Genomic DNA, 20,506 nt, shown 5'->3' on the forward strand with positions numbered 1-20,506 from the left:
AATTTCTTTTTTCATCGATAATTCCAAAAAAGTTGCATTAGAACTCCCGAAGAAATTGTCGTTAAATTTCGAAGTATTTCGCTTATATGTATGTCCAAAAAATTCCTCGCGAAAATTCCAAGAATATCCGAAAATAAAAATAAAATCCTGGGTACTTCTCAAAAAATCTTGTATTTCTCGAGGAAATTTTGAAGAATTCCCCTTACAAGTTCAAAAGAATGTCTTTTGAAAATTCCAAAGACTTCTTCTTGGATATTCCAAAATGCTTCCTCTGTAAATTCTAAAGAATTTTCCGTTGAAGTGCGACATAATTTTCCGTGGAAATTAAATAATCACTTGTAGTTTCTAAAGAAGTTCTGGCTGAAAATCAAAAGATATTTCAATAGAATCTGCAATGTAATCCAAGTGGAAAATTTAAAATTTTGCGAAAGTTTTTATAGAACACTTTGGAGAATTTTCCTGCTCAACACAGAATAACTTTCTGTTGAAATCATGATATGTTTAAGCCGTAGTTCAGACTCAGTGAAATCCATAAGATTTTTCTGGAGCAATTTGAGAGATTAGTTCGGCGAAATCTTGCAAAAAAGCGGAAAAATCTAAAAAAAATCAAACAAGTGAACTTCGCACAAAGGTGTTGTATGAATTGTTTTCCAAAAAAAAAATATCTAAAAAAGTCTACGTAGACTTTTAGTATACCCCCCGTCCCCCTTCGTAGACTAACGTAGACTTTTTGTAAACCCCTCCCCCCCTCTCAAGAGTCTACGTGGTTTATGGACAGCCCCTGAGTTGATTGCAATTTGTTTATTGATGTGGGTTAGGGTGACTCAAATTAGCATTATAGAAAATATTTTAAGGTTTCGATGGGCCACCCATTATTCCGTTCTTTTAATGCTCTGATACTGTGGGTAGAATTACAGCTAAGTCGGTCAACATTTGGGCGGTATTGATCTCACTGGAAGTTTGTATGGAAAATGTACGGAGTAACACTGAAATGCAGTTATTTGAAGCCAGGTGGCATTTTTTACTATAAAGAACGATGATACTTATTCAGTTCTTGCAGAAATATATATGTATTGAATCTGATGCAGAAAGTCGCAAGGGAAAGGACAATTTACCCGGCGGAAAAAATGGTTAATCGCTCAGAAAATTTGAACCAGATTAATATTGGTACACGTTGTGAATTCCAACAGCAGTAACCCTACGAATGAAAATTTTTAGGGTAATGGTGGGTAATATATTCTTTCAATAACTGTCTGAAAAAACCAATCTTTGGCATTATCAATGTTTTATCTTTTGTCTTCTTGATGGAATAAGTCAAGTAGAGGGGTCTCCAGACGTAGGATTGCCAATCCGGAGATGGCGAGTTCGATTCTCGGTCCGATCTAGGATGTTTTCGGGTGAGAAACATTCTCGACTCCCTGGGCATAGTGTATTCATTGTACTTGCCACACAAGGTACATACTCATGCAATGGCGGGCGTAGAAAAGCTTTCAATTAATAACAGAGGAAATGCTAATAGAATACTAAGTTGAAAAGCAGGCCAAGTTCTAGTTGGACCGAAGAGTCATTGAAGAAAATAAAAGTTGAGTAGTGACGAACAACACTAGCATAATGGTAAAGAAAATTAATTAATGCATAAAACAAAGCAAAGGATTGATTTTTTCGAAACATTAAGTTAAAACAGGTAAAACTTTTATAAAATAATTCATCACTTTTTTAATAAAAAAATACTCCAATACTAACAACCCTGAGACATTTAAACATGAATTCAACGATCACTGTTCGACTTTTACGACAAATTTTACAAAATCTTTGTACAACACGTTGGGCAACTGCATAGCGGCGAAATGACCTCCATCATCGAAGTGATTGCTCTGAACCAAGTTGGTGAAGTGATCCCGTAGAGCCCAATCGATTGTGTTCATCAGTTCGTATTTAAACTTAGCACAACCTGCTGGCACTTTGGTAGGATTCTGATCAACACCCATGGTGGCTCCGCCGGTGCCAAACTGTTCGTAGTAGATTCGTTGTGAGGTGGTGATGGAGTCGGTCAGATAGTAGATCATAATGTTGTCCAATAGGCTGTCCAGGGTGAAGTACTTTTCCAGACCACCATCCGGCAGCTGACGATACGATGGGTTGGTCCAGGTGGAGAACTTCTCCAAAATGTATGCGGCAAGACCCACTGGATTACCCACAAGTGCGGTACCGATTGTATCTGGTTTGGTTGCCTGTATATGCATGTAGCCAGATTCGGCCAGCAGATATGTTAATTTCGGTAACGCTGGATAGTAATGGCTCACGTATTTTTCTTCAATGAACTGTGACGGGGCGAAACTAGCGACAACGGTTTTTAAGAATGATTTTAATCCACTCGAGCCACACATGTTCAAATGGACACCTGTAGAATAACCAAAGTGAGATCTATATTAGTTAATTTCGTTAAATAGCAATTAAGGTTTGACCCTACCGATTACATTATCCTGGAACACAGTTGAAATTAAATTGCCAATAATTGCTCCCCAATCGCCCCCTTGGACGTAGAATTTTTGATGACCAATTCGCTCCATCAGATTTTTCATGATAACGGCGATCTTCAATGGGCTCAGTCCTTGCTTGGAAGCTGGTTGAGACCATCCGTAACCGGGTAAACTGGGAACTACTACTTCAAACACAAAGTCCTTATCGTCCGACTTGGTCGTTAGCTTGGGGATAATTTCGTAGAACTCACGAACCGATCCTGGCCATCCGTGCAACAAAATCAGTGGGAGAACTTTCGTACCTGCTGGAACTTTAGGTTTGACGTGAATGAAGTGAATGTTTAAACCTTGAATTTGGGTCTTGAAATGTGGGAACTGGTTCAGGAAGGCTTCCCTTTCGTTCCACTTGTTCAGGTAACTAGTTTTCCAATATTTCAAAATATCCTGCAGCCGATTGCTGTTGAAGCCATACTCGAAGGCTGCTCCCTCCAATGGTTTAACAAGCGTCGGTGGGTCATCGAGTTTGGAACGCAGTTTCTCGATCACTTCTGGTGAGTAAGCGACTTTGAAGGGCTTGATGGTGGTATCTTCCTTGTACTGTTTGATATCACCGGCACCCCAGTATTCCTTTGGATCCAACGGCGGGATGGGAACCGGTTTGGTTGCGTCCTTGTACTGCTTGTACCCCATGGCCAGTAGCAGTGTGGTTCCAACGAACAGAACCCGAACGAAAAATCCCATGTTGGTGAATCTGTGGAATAATTATATGTTACTCAGTAATCGTTCGTTGTATGTTTTTGTACAGTTGGGACTTTTTCCGTGGTAAGAATTGTTTGATCTAAGAATAGAAAACATTGATAATCCGCTTCATATGCAAACAATGTTCATATTTCAAAATTAGGAAATGGTTTGTCATCTGTATTTTGTATCTGTAAGCGTAACATTATCGGTCTATGTTTTAAATATAAACAGTCTCCCTTTTCACGTTGACGTTATCAATGCTGTGATGGGACGATAACACATTTTATATATATCACAGGCATTGATCACTGAATCTGAATCACAAAATTTCATTGATCACTTAGTCAAGAATGCTTTGTGATGTGTAGATGATATATATTGTATAAAAATCGCGGAATTTCTCATTTACATAGAGCTATAAACTTTCGAGCAAGGATGTTATCGATCATTTAGTAAATTGCGTTCGATCATTTAGTAGTTTACTATGTCTGAAACTTGATTATGCATATGTACAACATGTGACAGATTTAGTTCGGAAAAGGTATTGGAGGGTAACCGCCCCTTCGGTGGGGTTTGATCCCACGACCCCAGCCGAAGTAGCGGTTACCCTCCAATACCTTTTCCGAACTAAATCTATCACATGTTGTACATATGCATAATCAAGTTTCAGACATAGTAATTAATTTCCACTCCGGGTGGCTTAATACCCGGCATATAGGCAATTAACTTTGAATGTACTGATTTAGTAGTTTGTCAATAACTCATTCCAGAAGCAGAATTTCAAAATGTGTTGTATGGTGGACTTCTAGTACGAAGGTTTTCCTACAACTCTGCCTAATGGTTCGTTGTTTTACTTCCATTAGTAACGGAGTTATAGCTATAGTTTCAGTAACTTAGACTAAATGATAACAAAATTCCAATCATTTAGTTTAAGTTACTGCAACTAGCGCTATAACTCCGGTTTTAGTTGAATTCTAACAACGAATAATAAGGCAGAGTTGTAGAATAACCTTTGCACTGGAAGTCCACCATGGAATGAGTTATTTACAAACTACTAAATGATCGAACGCAAATTACTGAATAATCGATAACATCCTTGCTTTCGAGAAAATTGCCAGCATGTTTAGGAAACAATGGTCAAAGTGCACCTTCGACAAATCATTTCAAATCTGCCATGATGAGCAAGCTAAATTGCAATATCTTATCTAACAGTCAGATAACACGGTTTAGAGCACATGGTTCATACGCGCCCCTTAAACAAACCTCTTGATTTAACATTCATTGGTTCAACTAAAAAAAATTCTTATCAATAATCCTATCAATCATTATATGGTTCAAAAATTTTCATGAAGAACAATCCATATTGCAAGACAATTGTTTTATTCTAGATTTGAGTATTTCCATCTGAAATTGCGGCACCCAGAAATGATAATGAAAATACGCCAACATATTTCACCAAAATGTCACACTCTTCTGCTCAAGATTAGTGTAAGTCCTGTTTTTCACGGTAGTCAACTTCTCAAACTGATGTCAATAAAAAGGATTCTTTATGTATCTGTATCGAGAAAACAAACCCTAAAATTGCATAAAAAAGCCAAAAAAAATTTTTTTTAAATAAATATATTTTGAGCATTGATCTTGTGGTGGCTTATTCAGTAAATATAAAATAATTCAAATGTTTCAGACGCTTTTAATTTTAGGTAATTAATCAAGAAAATATGGTTGAGCATTTTATTCAGATTTCCCCTACTGTGCATCATGTGGTAACATGCCTTTATCAGTTAAGCCGCCGATGCATATATTTTATTTCTTTTTTTGTTCGACCCCCGGCGTATAGATAAATTTTTGATAAACAAATTTCAGAACGATTTTCTAAATGCCACCTGAATTTTCTTTGCTTTTTGTGTTTTGCCTTTCTCGTATTCTAAGTAAGTATCTATGTATACCGTGCAAACTCAAACATCGGACGCTTAAGCACTTTCTGATATACAATCAGCCTGTTAACTCACATTTTGAACCACACACACCGTTTAAATCACCATTGCAATCGTATAGTATTTATCTTGGAACTAACGTATTTAATATTCGCGAGATATTGCGAAGAATGTTTGCAATTTATGAAAATGTCCGACTTCTGTTTGATTCAAACCTCGGACATCAACTGGCATTGGATTCATACTTCCTACACAAAGATTTAAACTTCGGACATCTGATTACACAGTACCGGGAAGAATAATTGGAAACAATTCTCGCTGCACACTCAGATTGTCTTTTAATCATTTCGCCGCATTGAGATAACATGTCTTTACTAGAATGTGACTTATACTAAAACAAGATAAAATTAAGGTTTCTGTAATTGTTAGGAAAGCACCTATCCTATAATTCTACAAGTAAGTTTAATTTTAAATTGAGAGGCTTAGGAGCAGAGAGGTGTAAGTCACATTTAAACGCAAATTTAAGTGAGATATAGAAAAAACTGGTTTCAGTGGAAGAGTGCGTCTACCGACTTCCTATTATTAAAATTTCGTGGGAAAACGGTGCTCTTTTGATTTTATTACTGTTTGAGCGATCTTTTTTCTGGAAGAAAATTCTCTGTTCATCTCGAGGATTTCGTTATATGTCTCTGCTTATGGCAGCAAACCCAATCAATGTTTGGCCCGCCCAATCCTAAGACTTCTGCATAATGCGAAGATTTTACAGAACAGAATTGTAGAAATTGCACCCGCTAATTGGGTGTAAGATATTTAATATTTAAAGCCCTTAGGCTGCTATAAAGCAAACACAATGAATTCCGCGATTTTAACCTGTGACATATTTATAACCAGATATATGTAGGTATATGAAACGGCGGATTCAAACTCATATAAATTACTCAATAAATGTGGAAGTATTTAATGAACAATTCGAGCTACGATATAATAATACCAGGAAGAAATCTAATCAAGATGGGAATTGCTTCAGAACAGTTGCTAACGTACTATGAGCAAATAGTTCAGTATATTTAATTGTATCCAATATCATTGTTCTGTTGATTAACTTTGAAATGATTTCATCACTCACCTTTTGACTTTAACCTATTCGACTTATCCTATGGTAGTTTTTGAACAAAAATACCACAATATCGTTGCGATAGAAGCGCTCACAACAAACCAACCGTCCGAACCGCGACTGCGACCAGTAGTTAGAACCGACTGACTTGCAGCCAGGGGTCTGATGTTTTGGTTGTGTTTTCGTAGTGTAGATGCAGTCTCGTTTCTTCTGCTTGTCGTTTATGGAACTGTCAGTGTGGAACGCACCTATCTCTTTCTTTCCCATGATTCTTCTTATGGCTGTCAGTGCGGAATTTTCTATGTTGGCTAGGCGAAATGAACTGTGGTGGGGTATACAAGTGTCAGTCCTGTGCTTGCAGCTGCCTCGTGACGGACTTGTGATTTAATTTGGCCGGTTTGCCGGTTTTTTCTTGAACATCGTGTTTGTATTGGCGGTTGATAAATAAATATATACCACTGCATGACATGATGTTTTTGTACGAATACCTACTCTTGTTATGGAAGAGTGTAGATGACATGAGATGGTGGTTTCGTATCTTATCATGCGTCGTTGTCGGTGTTTGAACCGAGCGGATCAACACATGCTTTGCACTTCGTGAGGTTGCATGAAATTGACTCGGCATCTGATGTGTGAGTACATGCAGGGGTGCGTTTGTTAGAAAAATTCGTTTTGTGTAGTAGGGGAGAACGGTCCAAAATGCACCCCTTAAGCTTTTTCGATGTTTTCGCCCATACAAACAAAAATACCCAACCGTTTCAACGTATAGGTGCAAAATTCACAAACCCAGCTACATTTCACAATGATCTCCTATTCAAAACAAGAAGGTTTTCATGACTTTCTAACGCATTTAAAAAATGTTTTAAAAATAGGCCTGGGGCAAAACGCCCGAATGGTGGTCTAAAAAGACTCAATTGCATGTAAAATGATGGTGAACGCATGGTTGTTTGTATTTTCTTAATGGATTGAGCTACAATCTTACGAATGTGGTTGAAGAATAGCAAATCGGTAAATTTGAGTGAATATCAAGGGATTTTGCTAGATTTTTCCAATGGAGCTCAATGATGGATAACTAATTATGAATTGTAATGGGAATATTCGTTCATAAATGTACTACACAGATTATACAGTCGCCTCTCCACATCTCGATATTGAAGGGACCATCGAGATAGGGAGAGATCGAGGAACAGAAGGAAAATTGAAATGGCTGCTAGATCCAAAAAAGATCGTTGCTATGAAAAGCGACAACAAAACAAGTGTGATATCTTGTTGATGATATGTTTGTTGTTGTCCACAGATGGTCTAGTAGCTCAAAAATTTGAACATATCAACATAAGGAGAGTGAATCCAGAACAAAATATGATCAGAACACATCGAGATAGGGAGGTTATCGAGATGTAGAGTGCCCAAATGTATGTAGATTGAAGGGACCGTGAAAGCCATCGACATAGGGAGAGATATCGAGATACAGAACATCGAGATGTAGAGAGTCGACTGTATGAGTGATTTTATGAGGGAGGCCATTTTGCCCCAGGGGTGCATTTTGGACCGTTCTCCCCTATACCTGTAGAGGATTAGATATTAGCTTTCTAAGGGTATTCCTGTGGTGGCATGATTTTCAGGAGTTGTTTAGATATCCGCTCAAATAATAAAACTCACATTAAAAAACCCAGAATAAACCACCTAGCGGTGATGGTGCCTTTATACAGTCGACTCTCCACATCTCGATGTTCTATATCTCCATATCTCTCCCTATGTCGATGGTTTTCTCGGTCTTCTCGGTCTCGGTTGGTCATATTTTGTTCAGGATTCCCTCTTCCTATGTCGATATATTCGTATTTCTAGGTCACTAGACCATTTTTGGACAATAACAAACACAACAAGAGATGACATTTGTTTTGTTGTCGTTTTTCATAGCAACGAGCATTTTTCAATCTAGAACCCATTTCAATTTTCCTTCCTTTCCTCGATCTCTCCTTATCTCGATGGTCCCTTCAATATCGAGATGTGGAGAGGCGACTGTAATTTTTGTATTATAAAATGTTTCGAGAAAAGTACATAAAAGAGGTCAAAATCGCACTTTAGGGTGATAGATTCAGTTATTTCCATCAATTCGTATTTATTTGCGTTTATCTGAATACATCTTCTATATAATAAAAATGAGTTGAGATTTCCTTCCCGACGATTTAACTCGAGAACGGGTTGACCGATTTGCAAGATTTTTCCCCTAATCGATTCGTTTTGGGAACCACAAGGTTTGTATATACAAAAAGTTGGTGAATTTAACGGGGAAATGTAGAAAATCATTAGAATACTATTTTGGGTCAGCTGTTGAGGAAAAGAAAACAAACGGACGGAAATTGATCTAGAGTGCGGTGCTGCAAATAGCTTATTGTGACATTTTCAACACCCGGGCAAAGCTGGGTTTCTTTCGCTAGTTTACAATACAATTCATTTTTTTTAGATTTTGACATTTTTTTCTAAGGGAAAAACCGCTTTAAAAAAATCGAGGAAAACAATGTTTTTTTATTGCCTCCAGAACGCAATGGCCGATTGGGACAATTTTCAATGGCGAAAAATTAGGCAGAATTCCTCGTCGAGTGCAACCTGTTGCAAGCAAATGAATAAGGCTAAGTACCAGGGATTGAATCCTAAAGAGAATGAACAAGTATCTCACTTATCATCTTTGTATACATATACGATATGTAGCATACCGCGAGAGACTTTTTTTGCCAGCTGTCATGATAGAGAACTGATTCGGGAGGCTATACCCCATGATGAATTTCTTTTAGACAGCTCCAAATGCGGGGAGCTCTGGCTCTGATGATGCATTTCAACTTGTTCTACACAGATGTGCAGTAACCAACACGAAATGAGCGAAAACAAATCGAGAATCACAATTTTCTTGTGGGGGCTGCCTATCCGATTCTGTTTTCTCGCACTAGTATACAAGTTTGATAAATTTGTTATCATGGCTTGTTATGATTCGGAACAGTTTTTGCCTCTCTTTTATCGTTGTTCGTTATCTATTGAGAGCGATTTCTGCAAACCCTGCTAAGTACAAAAAAGTGTGTCTCACATTTCTTTTGTACACACACTCAAACATACATACACACATATAAGCATCACCTCAATTTGACGAGCTGCGTCGATTGGTTACTATATATATTGATATACATAGGGTTTCCGAGCCTTTTATCATCTCGAGCATTTACGTATACTTTATGATGGTTGAAAAAATCGATTTTGCCCCACAACGCTCATCTGATTTTGTTTCATGTTCTGAGTGTCCTCCGAAAATTTGCGCTGATTTGGATAAAATTTAGCACAAGCTGTTTCAAGTTTGCATAGAGGGTATGGGGAAATAGAAATCTATGTCGTAGTTTCCAAGATTATGGCCAAGATTCTGTCTAATATTTACCTTTTTTGCCTTTCTCGTATACTAAGTATACGGGACCACTCCAAACCCGAATGTTTGGTAGAAGGTTCATAGATCCATAGTGCTATATACCAATCGACGTAGCTCGGCGACTGGTGTGATGTCTGTATGCGTTGAGAGGCTCAGGCGTGTAGGAAATTTAACGGAACCGATACTCTTTATGATATTTACAATCGATATCATCTTATTATCAACAGTTAGTTAGGGGAACCAAATTGGACCAAGATACTCGTGGCAAAAAGCAACGAAAAGCATAGATGGCCTGCATATAAACTACATCGCGATCCCTCAAAACACCCCTTATTTTCCTGTAGGGTTGATTACCTTGGGCCACAAGGGTATCCAATAGTTGCTCTCTGGAGGTGTCGTTTTCCGAGCAATACCAAACTACGTGATCGATGTCATCGTAACCGGCTCCACAACTACATATGTAGTTTTTTTTTGTTGGGGCGTAGAACCACTGCGTCCATTGAGTTGATACATATGTAGGTTGCTATCGACTAGGTTTTTTTTTTATTCATACATTTATTTGGTAGGCACTCTGTGTTCTTGACCGCTACTGTGCCGAGATCTACTATGGTATTCTGCTGTACAGAATCCACACAGAATCTATTTTTAGATATCCATTATTCGTTATTGTTGTCGTTCGCCAGTTCATCTTGTCGTGAGTCCATTGTGTCCGTTTGTCCATGTCGTCTATCCAATGATCGTTGCATTGTTTGGTTGCCATTTAATCCGGGTAACGTTGGAGGAATGCCTCCGAGAAGAACAAGTTGTCAGTCGTCATCAGGCAGCCGCGACGGTAAGGCGCGTTCCCCAAAACGCCATCGTATGGGCTGCGGATCCGGCGACTGACGAGGGTTTGGGAGTCGAACCCATGACCATTCGCTTATAAGGCGAACGTGTAGCCAACTACGCTACGGGACCCCCATCGACTAGGTTTATTCTATAGAGATGAGTGTTTAGTTCATAGTGATTGGATATAATTTTCGACATCGTGCGAATGAAGCTTCATCTCACCTCTGAACCACGCTCGCGCAGAAACTTTGGGAACTATGTAAAATAGCCACCGTCCAAGTTCATTGTGTGGTCATTTGCCACTCCGCCTTCTCATTGCCGTAGATTAGGCAATGGGATAGGACCCATTCAGAGGTAATCCTAAATGATCTTTCGACCAAATCACGCACCTGCTCTCTTATAGTTGTAAGAAAGTAAGATGCGTTCTTAACTGGTTTCATCCACAAGAGTGCCTCGATTGATGGGTAAGCTTGATGTAGACTACATAGTCTTGTGTATAAGTTTTTAAAATGAATCAATGGTTTTGTCTGATTCCCCTATCTGTTTAAACCTTCCGGGACTCGCATGGTCCTGGATCACTCACGCAATCCCGCCACTTTTATGAACGACAATCGTGCTTTTTTCGATGGTGTTGTATTTTTTACAACGATGCGAGTCCCGGAAGGTTAAGGCCATGTTCACCTTGTCCCCACCCGCTCCGCTAGGAAAAATCGTTTGTTTGTATCATTACAGTTTGTCCCCCGTCAATCAGCAGGGAGAGCACCACAGCAACGCTACTTAAGCCCCATCCCACCCCGTTATTTTTGTTTCCTCTTGTACTCCTTAACCTCGACGAAGCCGCGAGTTTTTCTGCTCCCCAAAACTAGTATTACAAAATAAGACGCAAATTATGATTACAAAAGAAAATCAAATAATATCGGCTGCGTTATGCCTATTGGCGCTTGAGCTTTAAAATATAGAAAAGCTGCCAGCTCAGAAACATAAACCGAACACATAACAACCGTAGTTTTCGGAAGGCGGTTACGTTGAAAACACCAAAGTCAGTTGATCCGTTCTTAATGCGATCGATCGATCGAACTCGATCCTTAATTGTCTGGCCCAAATAGTCAGGTTATTTAGGGAATTTTGCAATGGTCAGGACATTTGCAAAGATCACAGCGTCATCTAAGCAAGCACAATTGTCAATATCTTTAACATAGAAATTATAAAGCAAGAGACTTAAACATGAACCTTGGGGAAGACCCGTGTAGCTATTTCTGGAAGTTGTCAGGAGTGCCGAGAGTGAAGTTCATATGTTTCACTGACAACAAATTGTACAAGAAATTCAAGCAGATCAAGCGTTGATTCTCGAAATAGCGGTTCAGCTGGTATGGAATCTGAACAGACCTTTTTGGTGAAGTTGAATATCCATCGTTTGGAATATTCTTCACTCTCGTTGGTGGAAATGCGGTTCCGCATGTTGCGGGCCGTTCTCCACAGTGTTGTCATTCAGATTTCTTTCAATTCTCAGGTATTCCTCAAAAAGCTCATACCTCCCGTGTTTACGGAAAGCCTCGAATGCATCAGATTTCTCTGAATCCAACTTATTACATTCATGATTCCATCCAGGAGTGGCTGGTCTTGTTATGACAGATGTACGTCGTTTCTGAGCTTCTAGTGCGCTTTTATGAATCAATTCGGTAAGGAATCGGTACTCATCCAGTGGTGCAAGAATTTCAGTAATACCAATTTTTACCGCCGATGTAAATTTTTGCCAGACAATGTTCCTCGTGATATCGAAGGGAACATTAACTGACGTTGATAGCCACATGTGGCATGTGGTCACTGCCATGGGGATCTTGGACTACCTTCCACGTACAATCTAATGATAGCAAATTTAAGCATAAAGATAGATCTATTTGACTTTCTTGACCTTGGGGTCCTATCAGAGTTACTTCACCTCTGTTCAATCCAGTCCCACTGCTTGCTGTTGAAAATTGGCCCGATCGGCCATTACGTTCCAGAGTTATTGACAAAACATTGTTTTTTTCCCCAAGGGTCCCCTTTTGGAAAAAAAAATCAAAATCGTTTTTTTTTCAAGAATTGATGCATTCAAATGAGCTCATATAGATAATTAATGGAAATAATGGAACTTATCCTCCTATAGATACAGTGCAATTTTGACATTTCTTATGTGCTTTTCTCATTCTCATATTTATCAAAATCTAATGCGATACATATTTAGGTTTTAAAGTACGTTTTCAATTGAGTTGGCCACTTACGGAAAAAATAATGAATAATAAACGACATGTAAAATAGTCTGTACAAATAAACGATGCTGGGTCATTAGGTCGAAGGCCGTTAGGCCGAAGGTCATTAGGCCGAAGGCCATTAGGCCGAATGGTCATTAGGCCGATCGGTCATTAGGCCGAATGGCCATTAGGCCGAATGAGAACTGGGAAGTGATAAGTGAGTAGTGCGAAGAGATGAAGTAGTAAAACGGAAGAATAAATAAGAAGAAAGGTGGAAGAATTAAGAAGGACAAAGGAAGAAGGAAAAAGAAATAAAGAAGAAGAATAAAGGAAGACGGGAGAAAGAAGGAAGAAAACGAAAAAGAAGAATGAAGAAGGAAGAAGAAGAAGGAAGAAGAAAGAAGGAAGAAGAAAGAAGGAATAAAGAAGAAAGAAGAAGGAAAAAGGAAAAGGAAGAAGGAAGAGAGAAGAAAGAAAAAGGAAGAAAGAAAAAGGAAGAAAGAAAAAGGAAGAAAGAAAAAGGAAGAAGGAAAAAGGAATAAGGAAGAAAGAAGAAGGAAGAAGGAAAAAGGAAGAAGCAAAAAGGAAGAAGGAAGAAGGAAGAAGAAAGAAGGAAGAAGGAAGAAGGAAGAAGGAAGAAGGAAGGAGGAAGAAGGAAAAATTAAGAATGAAAAATTAGGAAGGAAGAAAGAAGAAAGTAGAAAGAAGAAAAAATAAAGAAGAAAGAAGAAGGAAGAAGGAAAAAGAAAGAAGGAAAAAGGAAAAGGGAAGAAGGAAGAATGAAAAAAGAAGAAGGAAGCAGGAATAAGGAAGAAGGAAGAAGGAAGAAGGAAAAAGGAAGAAGGAAGAAGGAAGAAGAAAGAAGAAGGAAAAAGGAAGATGAAAGAAGGAAGAAGGAAGATGGAAGAAGGAAGAAGGAAAAAGGAAGAAGAAAGAAGGAAGAAGGAAGAAGAAAGAAGGAAGATGGATGATGGAAGAAGGAAGAAAGGAAATGGAAAAAGGAAGAAGGAAGAAGGGAAGTGGAAAAAGGAAAAAGGAAGAAGGAAGAAGAAAGAAGAAAGAAGAAAGAAGGAAGAAGAAAGAAAGAAGAAAGTAGAAAGAAGAAGGAATAAAGAATAAAGAAGAAAGAAGAAGGAAGAAGGAATAATGAAGAAAGAGGAAGAAAGCAGGAAGAAGGAAGAAGGAAGAAGCAAGAAGGAAGAAGAAAGATGGAAGAAGAAAGAAGGAAGAAAGAAGAATGAAGTAATAAGGAAAGAAGGAATGAAGGAAAGAAAGAAGAAGGAAAAAGGAAGAAGGAAGAAGGAAGAAACAAGAAGAATGAAGTAAGAAGGAAGAAGGAAAAAGGAAGAAGAAAGAAGGAAGAAGAAAGAAGGAAAATGGATGATGGAAGAAGGAAGAAGGAAAAAGGAAGAAGGAAGAAAGAAGAAGGAAGAAGGAAGAAAGAAGAAGAATGAAGTAAGGAGGAAAGAAGGAAGAAGGAAGAATGTAGAAGGAAAAAGGAAAAAGGAAGAAGGAAGAGGAATAAAAAAGAAAGAAGAAGGAAGAAGGAAAAAGGAAGCAGGAAGCAGGAAGAAGAAAGATAGAAGAATGAAGATGCAGGAAGGGAGAAGGAAGAAGGGGGAAGGTGAAAAAAGAACTTCTTATTTTTCACTTTTTGCTAATTCGGCCTAATGGCCATTCGGCCTAATGACCATTCGGCCTAATGACCTTCGGCCAAATGGCCTTCGGCCTAACGGCCTTCGGCCTAATGGCCTGACACCCAAATAAACTATATTTGATATAGTTACAACCATCGTGTTAATTATAAATTTATATTAATTTAAATTTTGATTAAATCTGCTTCATTTTTACACGATTCTGTATTTCTTAATTGATATAGATTTAAAATTACAGCACGTTTGTTGATTTTCATTCTTTTTTATGCTCCAAATATTTCTGACTGTGTTGTAATATAATCAGCAATTTGAAAGTTTCAAGATATATCGCATAACGTATATAATAATCACATCAATATAATTTTGATAACACTGACTCTGTATATTGTTGATAATTTCTTCTTCTGATGGGAACATGACCTTAACGATACTGATGGGAAACTGCATTTTTTTAGGAACCGCTCCGGCACAAGACGAAACCAGCACACTATGCACTATGCACACTATGTTCAAATGGCCTTTGTTCATAGGCTAGTCTACTCTCGTCTGTACCCGAGTAGGGGGAACGTTGGGATGGGTTGTCACCCTTCTCAAACTGAGCTACCATGTAGCTTTAATTGAAAAACACACAAATAAAAATATTTTGTGATTTTAAATGTATTTTCATGCACATATTTGGAGCATGCAAATAAACGTAACATTCAATCGATTTTACTGTTCTTTTAAATCGAAATAAATTTAAACCGTGCTCGGTTGTAAAATTCAATTAAATTTAATTGAACATCGAGCGTTTATTCGTTTGTTGGGACTTGCTGCAATTTTACACGTCGTTGAATTTTCAAAACTATTTGCTGTGCATTTTAAAAAGGCAAGGGATTTTTTTTTCAATCTATTAAGAAGGAGAATCTTTTTTAAATAATTTATCATTTTTTTTAATAAAAACAATTACTCTAATACTAACAACCCTCAGACATTCATACATGAATTCAACGATCACTGTTCAACTTTTTCGACAAATTTTACAAAATCTTTGTACAACACGTTGGGCAACTGCATAGCAGCGAAATGACCTCCATCATCGAAGTGGTTGCTCTGAACCAAGTTGGTGAAGTGATCCCGCAGAGCCCAATCGATTGTGTTCATCAGTTCGTATTTGAACTTAGCACAACCTGCTGGTACTTTGGTAGGATTCTGATCAACACTCATGGTGGCTCCACCGGTGCTAAACTGTTCGTAGTAGAGTCGTTGTGAGGTGGTGATAGAGTCGGTCAGATAGTAGATCATAATGTTGTCCAATAGGCTGTCCAGGGTGAAGTACTTTTCCAGTCCACCGTCCGGTAGCTGACGGTACGATGGGTTGGTCCAGGTGGAGAACTTCTCCAAAATGTATGCGGCAAGACCCACTGGATTACCCACCAGTGCGGTACCGATCGTATCTGGTTTGGTTGCCTGTAGATGCATGTAGCCAGATTCGGCCAGCATGTGTGTTAATTTGGGTAATGCTGGATAGTAATGGCCAACGTATTTTTCTTCAATGAACTGTGTAGGGGCGAAACTAGCGATAATGGTTTTCAAGATTGTTTGTAATCCACTCGAGCCACACATGTTCAAATGGACACCTGTAGAATAACAAAAGTGAGTTCTATATTAGTTAATTTTCTTAGATAGCAATTTAAGTTTTGATCCTACCGATTACATTATCCTGGAACACAGTTGAAATTAAATTGCCAATAACTGCTCCCCAATCGCCCCCTTGGACGTAGAATTTTTGATGACCAATTCGTTCCATCAGATTCTTCATGATAACGGCGATCTTCAATGGGTTCAGTCCTTGTTTGGAAGCAGGTTGAGACCATCCGTAACCGGGTAAACTGGGAACTACTACTTCAAACACAAAGTCCTTATCGTCCGACTTGGTCGTTAGCTTGGGGATAATTTCGTAGAACTCACGAACCGATCCTGGCCATCCGTGCAACATAATCAGTGGTAGAACTTTCGTACCTGCTGGAACTTTAGGCTTGACATGGATGAAGTGAATGTTCAAACCTTGAATTTGGGTCTTGAAATGTGGAAATTGGTTCAGGAAGGCTTCCCTTTCGTTCCATTTGTTCAGGTAACTAGTTTTCCAATATTTCAAAATGTCCTGCAGCCGATTGCTGTTGAAGCCATATTCGAAGGCTGCTCCCTCCAATGGTTTCACTAGCGTCGGGGTATCATTGAGTTTGGAACGCAGTTTCTCGATCACTTCCGGTTGGTAAGCAATTTTGAAGGGCTTGATGGTGGTATCTTCCTTGTACTGTTTGATATCTCCGGCACCCCAATATTCTTTTAGATCCAACGGCGGAATGGGAGCTGGTTGGATTGCGTCCTTATACTGCTTGTACCCGATGGCCAGTAGCAGTGTGGCTCCAACGAACAGTACCCGAATGAAAAATCCCATGTTGGTGAATCTGTGGAATGATTGTATGTATATTAATCAGTTATAATTCTGTCCTTTGTTTGATCCCAGGCAAGTCCCTTCCATCCTCCCATAGCAGTCAATGTTCACATTTCAAAATTATCAAATGATTTGTTATCTGTATCTTATTATATAAAAGTAATAGTATTAGCCTATGATTTAAATATACACCCTCTCCATTTTTTGTTATCATTGATGTGATGGAACGATAACACATATTATCTTTCATAGGCATTGATCACTTTTTCTTTTTCCATGGCTCTACATTCCAAATGGAGCTTGGCCTGCTTTTCGCTTAGTATTTTATTAGCATTTCCTCAGTTATTAATTGAAAGCTTTTCTATACCCGTCATTGCATGAGTTGGAGTATGAATCTTGTGTGGCAAGTACAATGGATACACTATGCCAGGGAGTCCTACCTCAAACCATCCTATACCGGACGAAGAATAGAACTCGCCACCAAGAGAAGAGGAGAGTGAGCAAGCTAAATTGCTAATCTTATCTTCTTCTTATTATTATTGGCATTACATCCCCCACAAGGACATTGGCGCCTCGCTGCTTAGTGTTCATTCAGAACTTCCACAGTTTTTAACTGCGAGGTTTCTAAGCCAAATTATCATTTTTGCATTCGTATATCATGAGGCTAACACGATGATACTTTTATGCCCAGGGAAATACTTTGATACTTTTATGCCCAAAACGAAAATTGCCTAGACCGGCACCGGGGATCGAACCCAGTCTCCCTCAGCATGGTCTTGCTTTATAGCCGCGCCTCTTACCGCTAGGCTAAAGAGGGCCGCGCAAATCTTATCTGAAATTTAGATAATATTATCTTTTGAGCTTCTCCATTTATGGTAACATGCCTTTTTCGGTTAGGCCGATGCCCTATCATTTTGCCTTTCTCATATAGCAAAGTTGTTCCGAAAGGCTATAGAATCACTTAAAAAGCCAAAATTGTGATAGAAGACCCGTAGACCTATATAGTGTTCTATGCACTTACCCTTAACCGAGTTGCTCACAACAAGTCGGTTTCAACGGGAAATCATGTCATATTCTGCCGTAATCTGGCAAAGTGACGTATACGCCATTTTCCAGAAATGGTGTTAACGAGTAGTCGCGCCTTCCTCCTCATCTAGGGTTAATATGGGAAACGAGGGTATGATTCTATTACTGTTTGTACGAAATTTCTTCTGGATGAAGATTCGTTGATATGTACACTCCCGGCCATAAGTTTGGGCACACCCTTAAAAAATATGACTAAGCTTTTTTTACACACATTTCTTTAGTCTTATGTTCGATTTATGATCTTCACGGCCCATTCGGAATATAATGAGTTGATATTGAACTTGAGATACTTGACAGAACACATTCCTATTGGAAGAAATTTTAAAATTTGGGCTAAAGCTGCACTTTATGTTCAAAATTAACATAAATTTTGAAACCTAAATTCTGTACGCTGTACTTTCAATAGCAATATTTGGGATATTTGGGCGAAATATATATTTTTTTATGTCACTGAAATAGTAATAACGGGTATGATTTGGTTCGGCAAAAAATTTAAGTTAACCCCCTAAAAATAGTATTCCCACTTTATCTCAGCCGTTTTTAGTACGATTTGAGATTTCCGGCAAGCATATGAAAGCCAATGAGTTTAACTTACTATCCAGATATAAAATTTGTAGTTAGTCAAGTCAATTATAATTATTTCACAATATAGTGAAAATTTTCTCCAAATTTATGAAAAAATAACCATAATGTAGCTTCTAAACAAAATTTCGCAGATAACTGTAACGTGTATTACGTGCATCACAAACTATGTAATAAAATTAGACTTATTGTACTTCATATGCACCTTCATGAGCTGAAATCGGCAAGAATGTAAGAAAAATGAACAAACTCATTTTCTAATTCCAAGAGGTGAATCCAAACTTTTGGCCGATGTGAGTCATACATGTTTCTCACTATTTCAGTAAATATTGTATCGCGCATAAAAAAAACCAACCCCTTCGCTTATTTTCAGTCGCTCTGATATTTTTGAAAATTTGGCCGCCACGTGGTGGATTGTGGCGATGAATGCTTTGATAGCACGTGCTTTTTGTTCTGCGCAGAAATTTTGCACATCTATGTGAGCCTGGGAAAATGATCACAAAAGTTGTCATTTTGTTGCAAGGCACAATATAAACAAATCAAGATTTTTTTCTGAAAAATCCCTTAAGGCGGACCGGGAACCGAATAGGGGAGAACGGTCCAAAATGCACTCCTTAAGCTTTTTCGATGTTTCACCATTATAAGCAAGAGTACCGAACCATTTCAACGTGTAGATGCAAAATTTACAAAACAATGATCTCCTATTCAAAAATAAGGTTTTCATGACTTTCTAACGCATTTAATAAATGTTTGAAAAATAGGCGTGGGGCAAAATGCCCGAATGGTGGTGTAAAACGACTTAATTGCATGTAAAATAATGGTGAACGCATGGTAGTTTGTTTTTTCTTAATGTATTGAACAGCAATCTCACGAATGAGGTAGAAACATCGCAAATCGTAAAATTTGAGTGAATATGAAGGGATTTTCCTCACTTTTTCCAATGGAGCTCATTAATAGATAACTAATTATGAATTGTAATGGTAATATTTGTTCATAAGTGTCCTACAACAGATTATATGAGTGATTTAATGAGTGAGCCTGTTTTGCCCCACGGGTGCATTATGGACTGTTCTTCCCTATCTCATATCAGGTTTGATGAAGCCGCGTCTCTACTGATTAGGCTATCTTGGGATATTATGTTCCACAAGCGAAGAAAAATGTTCGAAACCATCACTTTTGGATGCTGTGAATGCTGATCATTTAATATTTTGTAATTTTAGCTGTTGTTGAGCCAATTCGTGAGCTATAGTGTAAATACATCAAGTTATTCAATTAAGATTGTCATTAAAAAAATAGACAGCAAACGTAAACTTTATTCTCATATATATTCTGCTTTAAAAATTAAGTAGGAAAATTTAATTTTAAAAGCTTTCCTACAGCAGCTACCAAGCCAAAACGTTCTGAGGGCAATCCTGCTGTGGCTTAGATCTGTCGAAAATTAACCGACAGAAGCTAAATCTAGCTTAGATAAGTTTCAGTTAACAATCGTTGAAGTGTTTAATGAATAGGCAATAATATTTCCGAAGAGAATTTTAATTAAATGGGGAATTGTTTCACCACAACACTTGCTAGGTACACTGAGCAATAGCTCATTAAATTGGATTGTATCTTATATCAATCATAACTCACCTTTTGATTTTAACCTATACGATTTATCGTATGGCAGTTCCTAAACAAATGTACCACACTATCGTTGCGATTGGAGCACTCACAACAAACCGACCGTTCGAACCGCGACTGCGACTAGAAGTTAGAATCGACTGACCTGCAGCTACCTCCTGAGGGACTTTGTGTTTTAATTTGACCGGTTCTGTGTTGCCGGTTGGGGAATATATATTGCTCGCATATGCTAGCATGATATGATTGTTACGTACAAATACTAACACATCATATTAGGATGAGTGTGGAAGACTGGAGACGGTGGTTTCATATCTTATCATACGTCTTTGTCGGTGTTTGATTCCACTTGATCGCGCAGATCAACACATGCTTTGCACTTCGTGAGGTTG

General features: G+C 38.3%; 2 protein-coding genes across 5 annotated transcripts in view; one reads left to right on the forward strand and one right to left on the reverse strand.

Annotated features, from left to right (window-relative positions):
• The window catches only part of LOC134212728 (adenylate cyclase type 10-like), a 110,482-nt gene that overhangs the window by 44,808 nt on the left and 45,168 nt on the right, over positions 1 to 20,506 (forward strand). The gene's annotated exons all lie outside the window — the stretch shown is intronic.
• On the reverse strand, positions 1,692 to 20,324 carry LOC134212726 (juvenile hormone epoxide hydrolase 1-like). 3 transcript variants are annotated; one of them, XM_062690823.1, is made up of 3 exons: positions 20,127 to 20,313; positions 2,471 to 3,231; positions 1,692 to 2,401 (listed from the first exon to the last, which is right to left on the reverse strand). In XM_062690823.1, exons 2-3 carry the CDS (start codon positions 3,219 to 3,221, stop codon positions 1,776 to 1,778), a joined length of 1,377 nt encoding a protein of 458 aa, XP_062546807.1. In that variant the 5' UTR covers positions 3,222 to 3,231; positions 20,127 to 20,313; the 3' UTR covers positions 1,692 to 1,775. The 3 variants fall into 3 exon arrangements, with proteins under 3 accessions (XP_062546807.1, XP_062546805.1, XP_062546806.1); XM_062690821.1 differs by lacking the exon at positions 20,127 to 20,313 and adding an exon at positions 6,282 to 6,418; XM_062690822.1 differs by lacking the exons at positions 1,692 to 2,401; positions 2,471 to 3,231 and adding exons at positions 15,300 to 16,011; positions 16,082 to 16,842 and having other exon boundaries at positions 20,127 to 20,324.

The sequence above is a fragment of the Armigeres subalbatus genome, chromosome 2, assembly GCF_024139115.2.
Source record: "Armigeres subalbatus isolate Guangzhou_Male chromosome 2, GZ_Asu_2, whole genome shotgun sequence".
Taxonomy (NCBI): Eukaryota; Metazoa; Arthropoda; class Insecta; order Diptera; family Culicidae; genus Armigeres; species Armigeres subalbatus.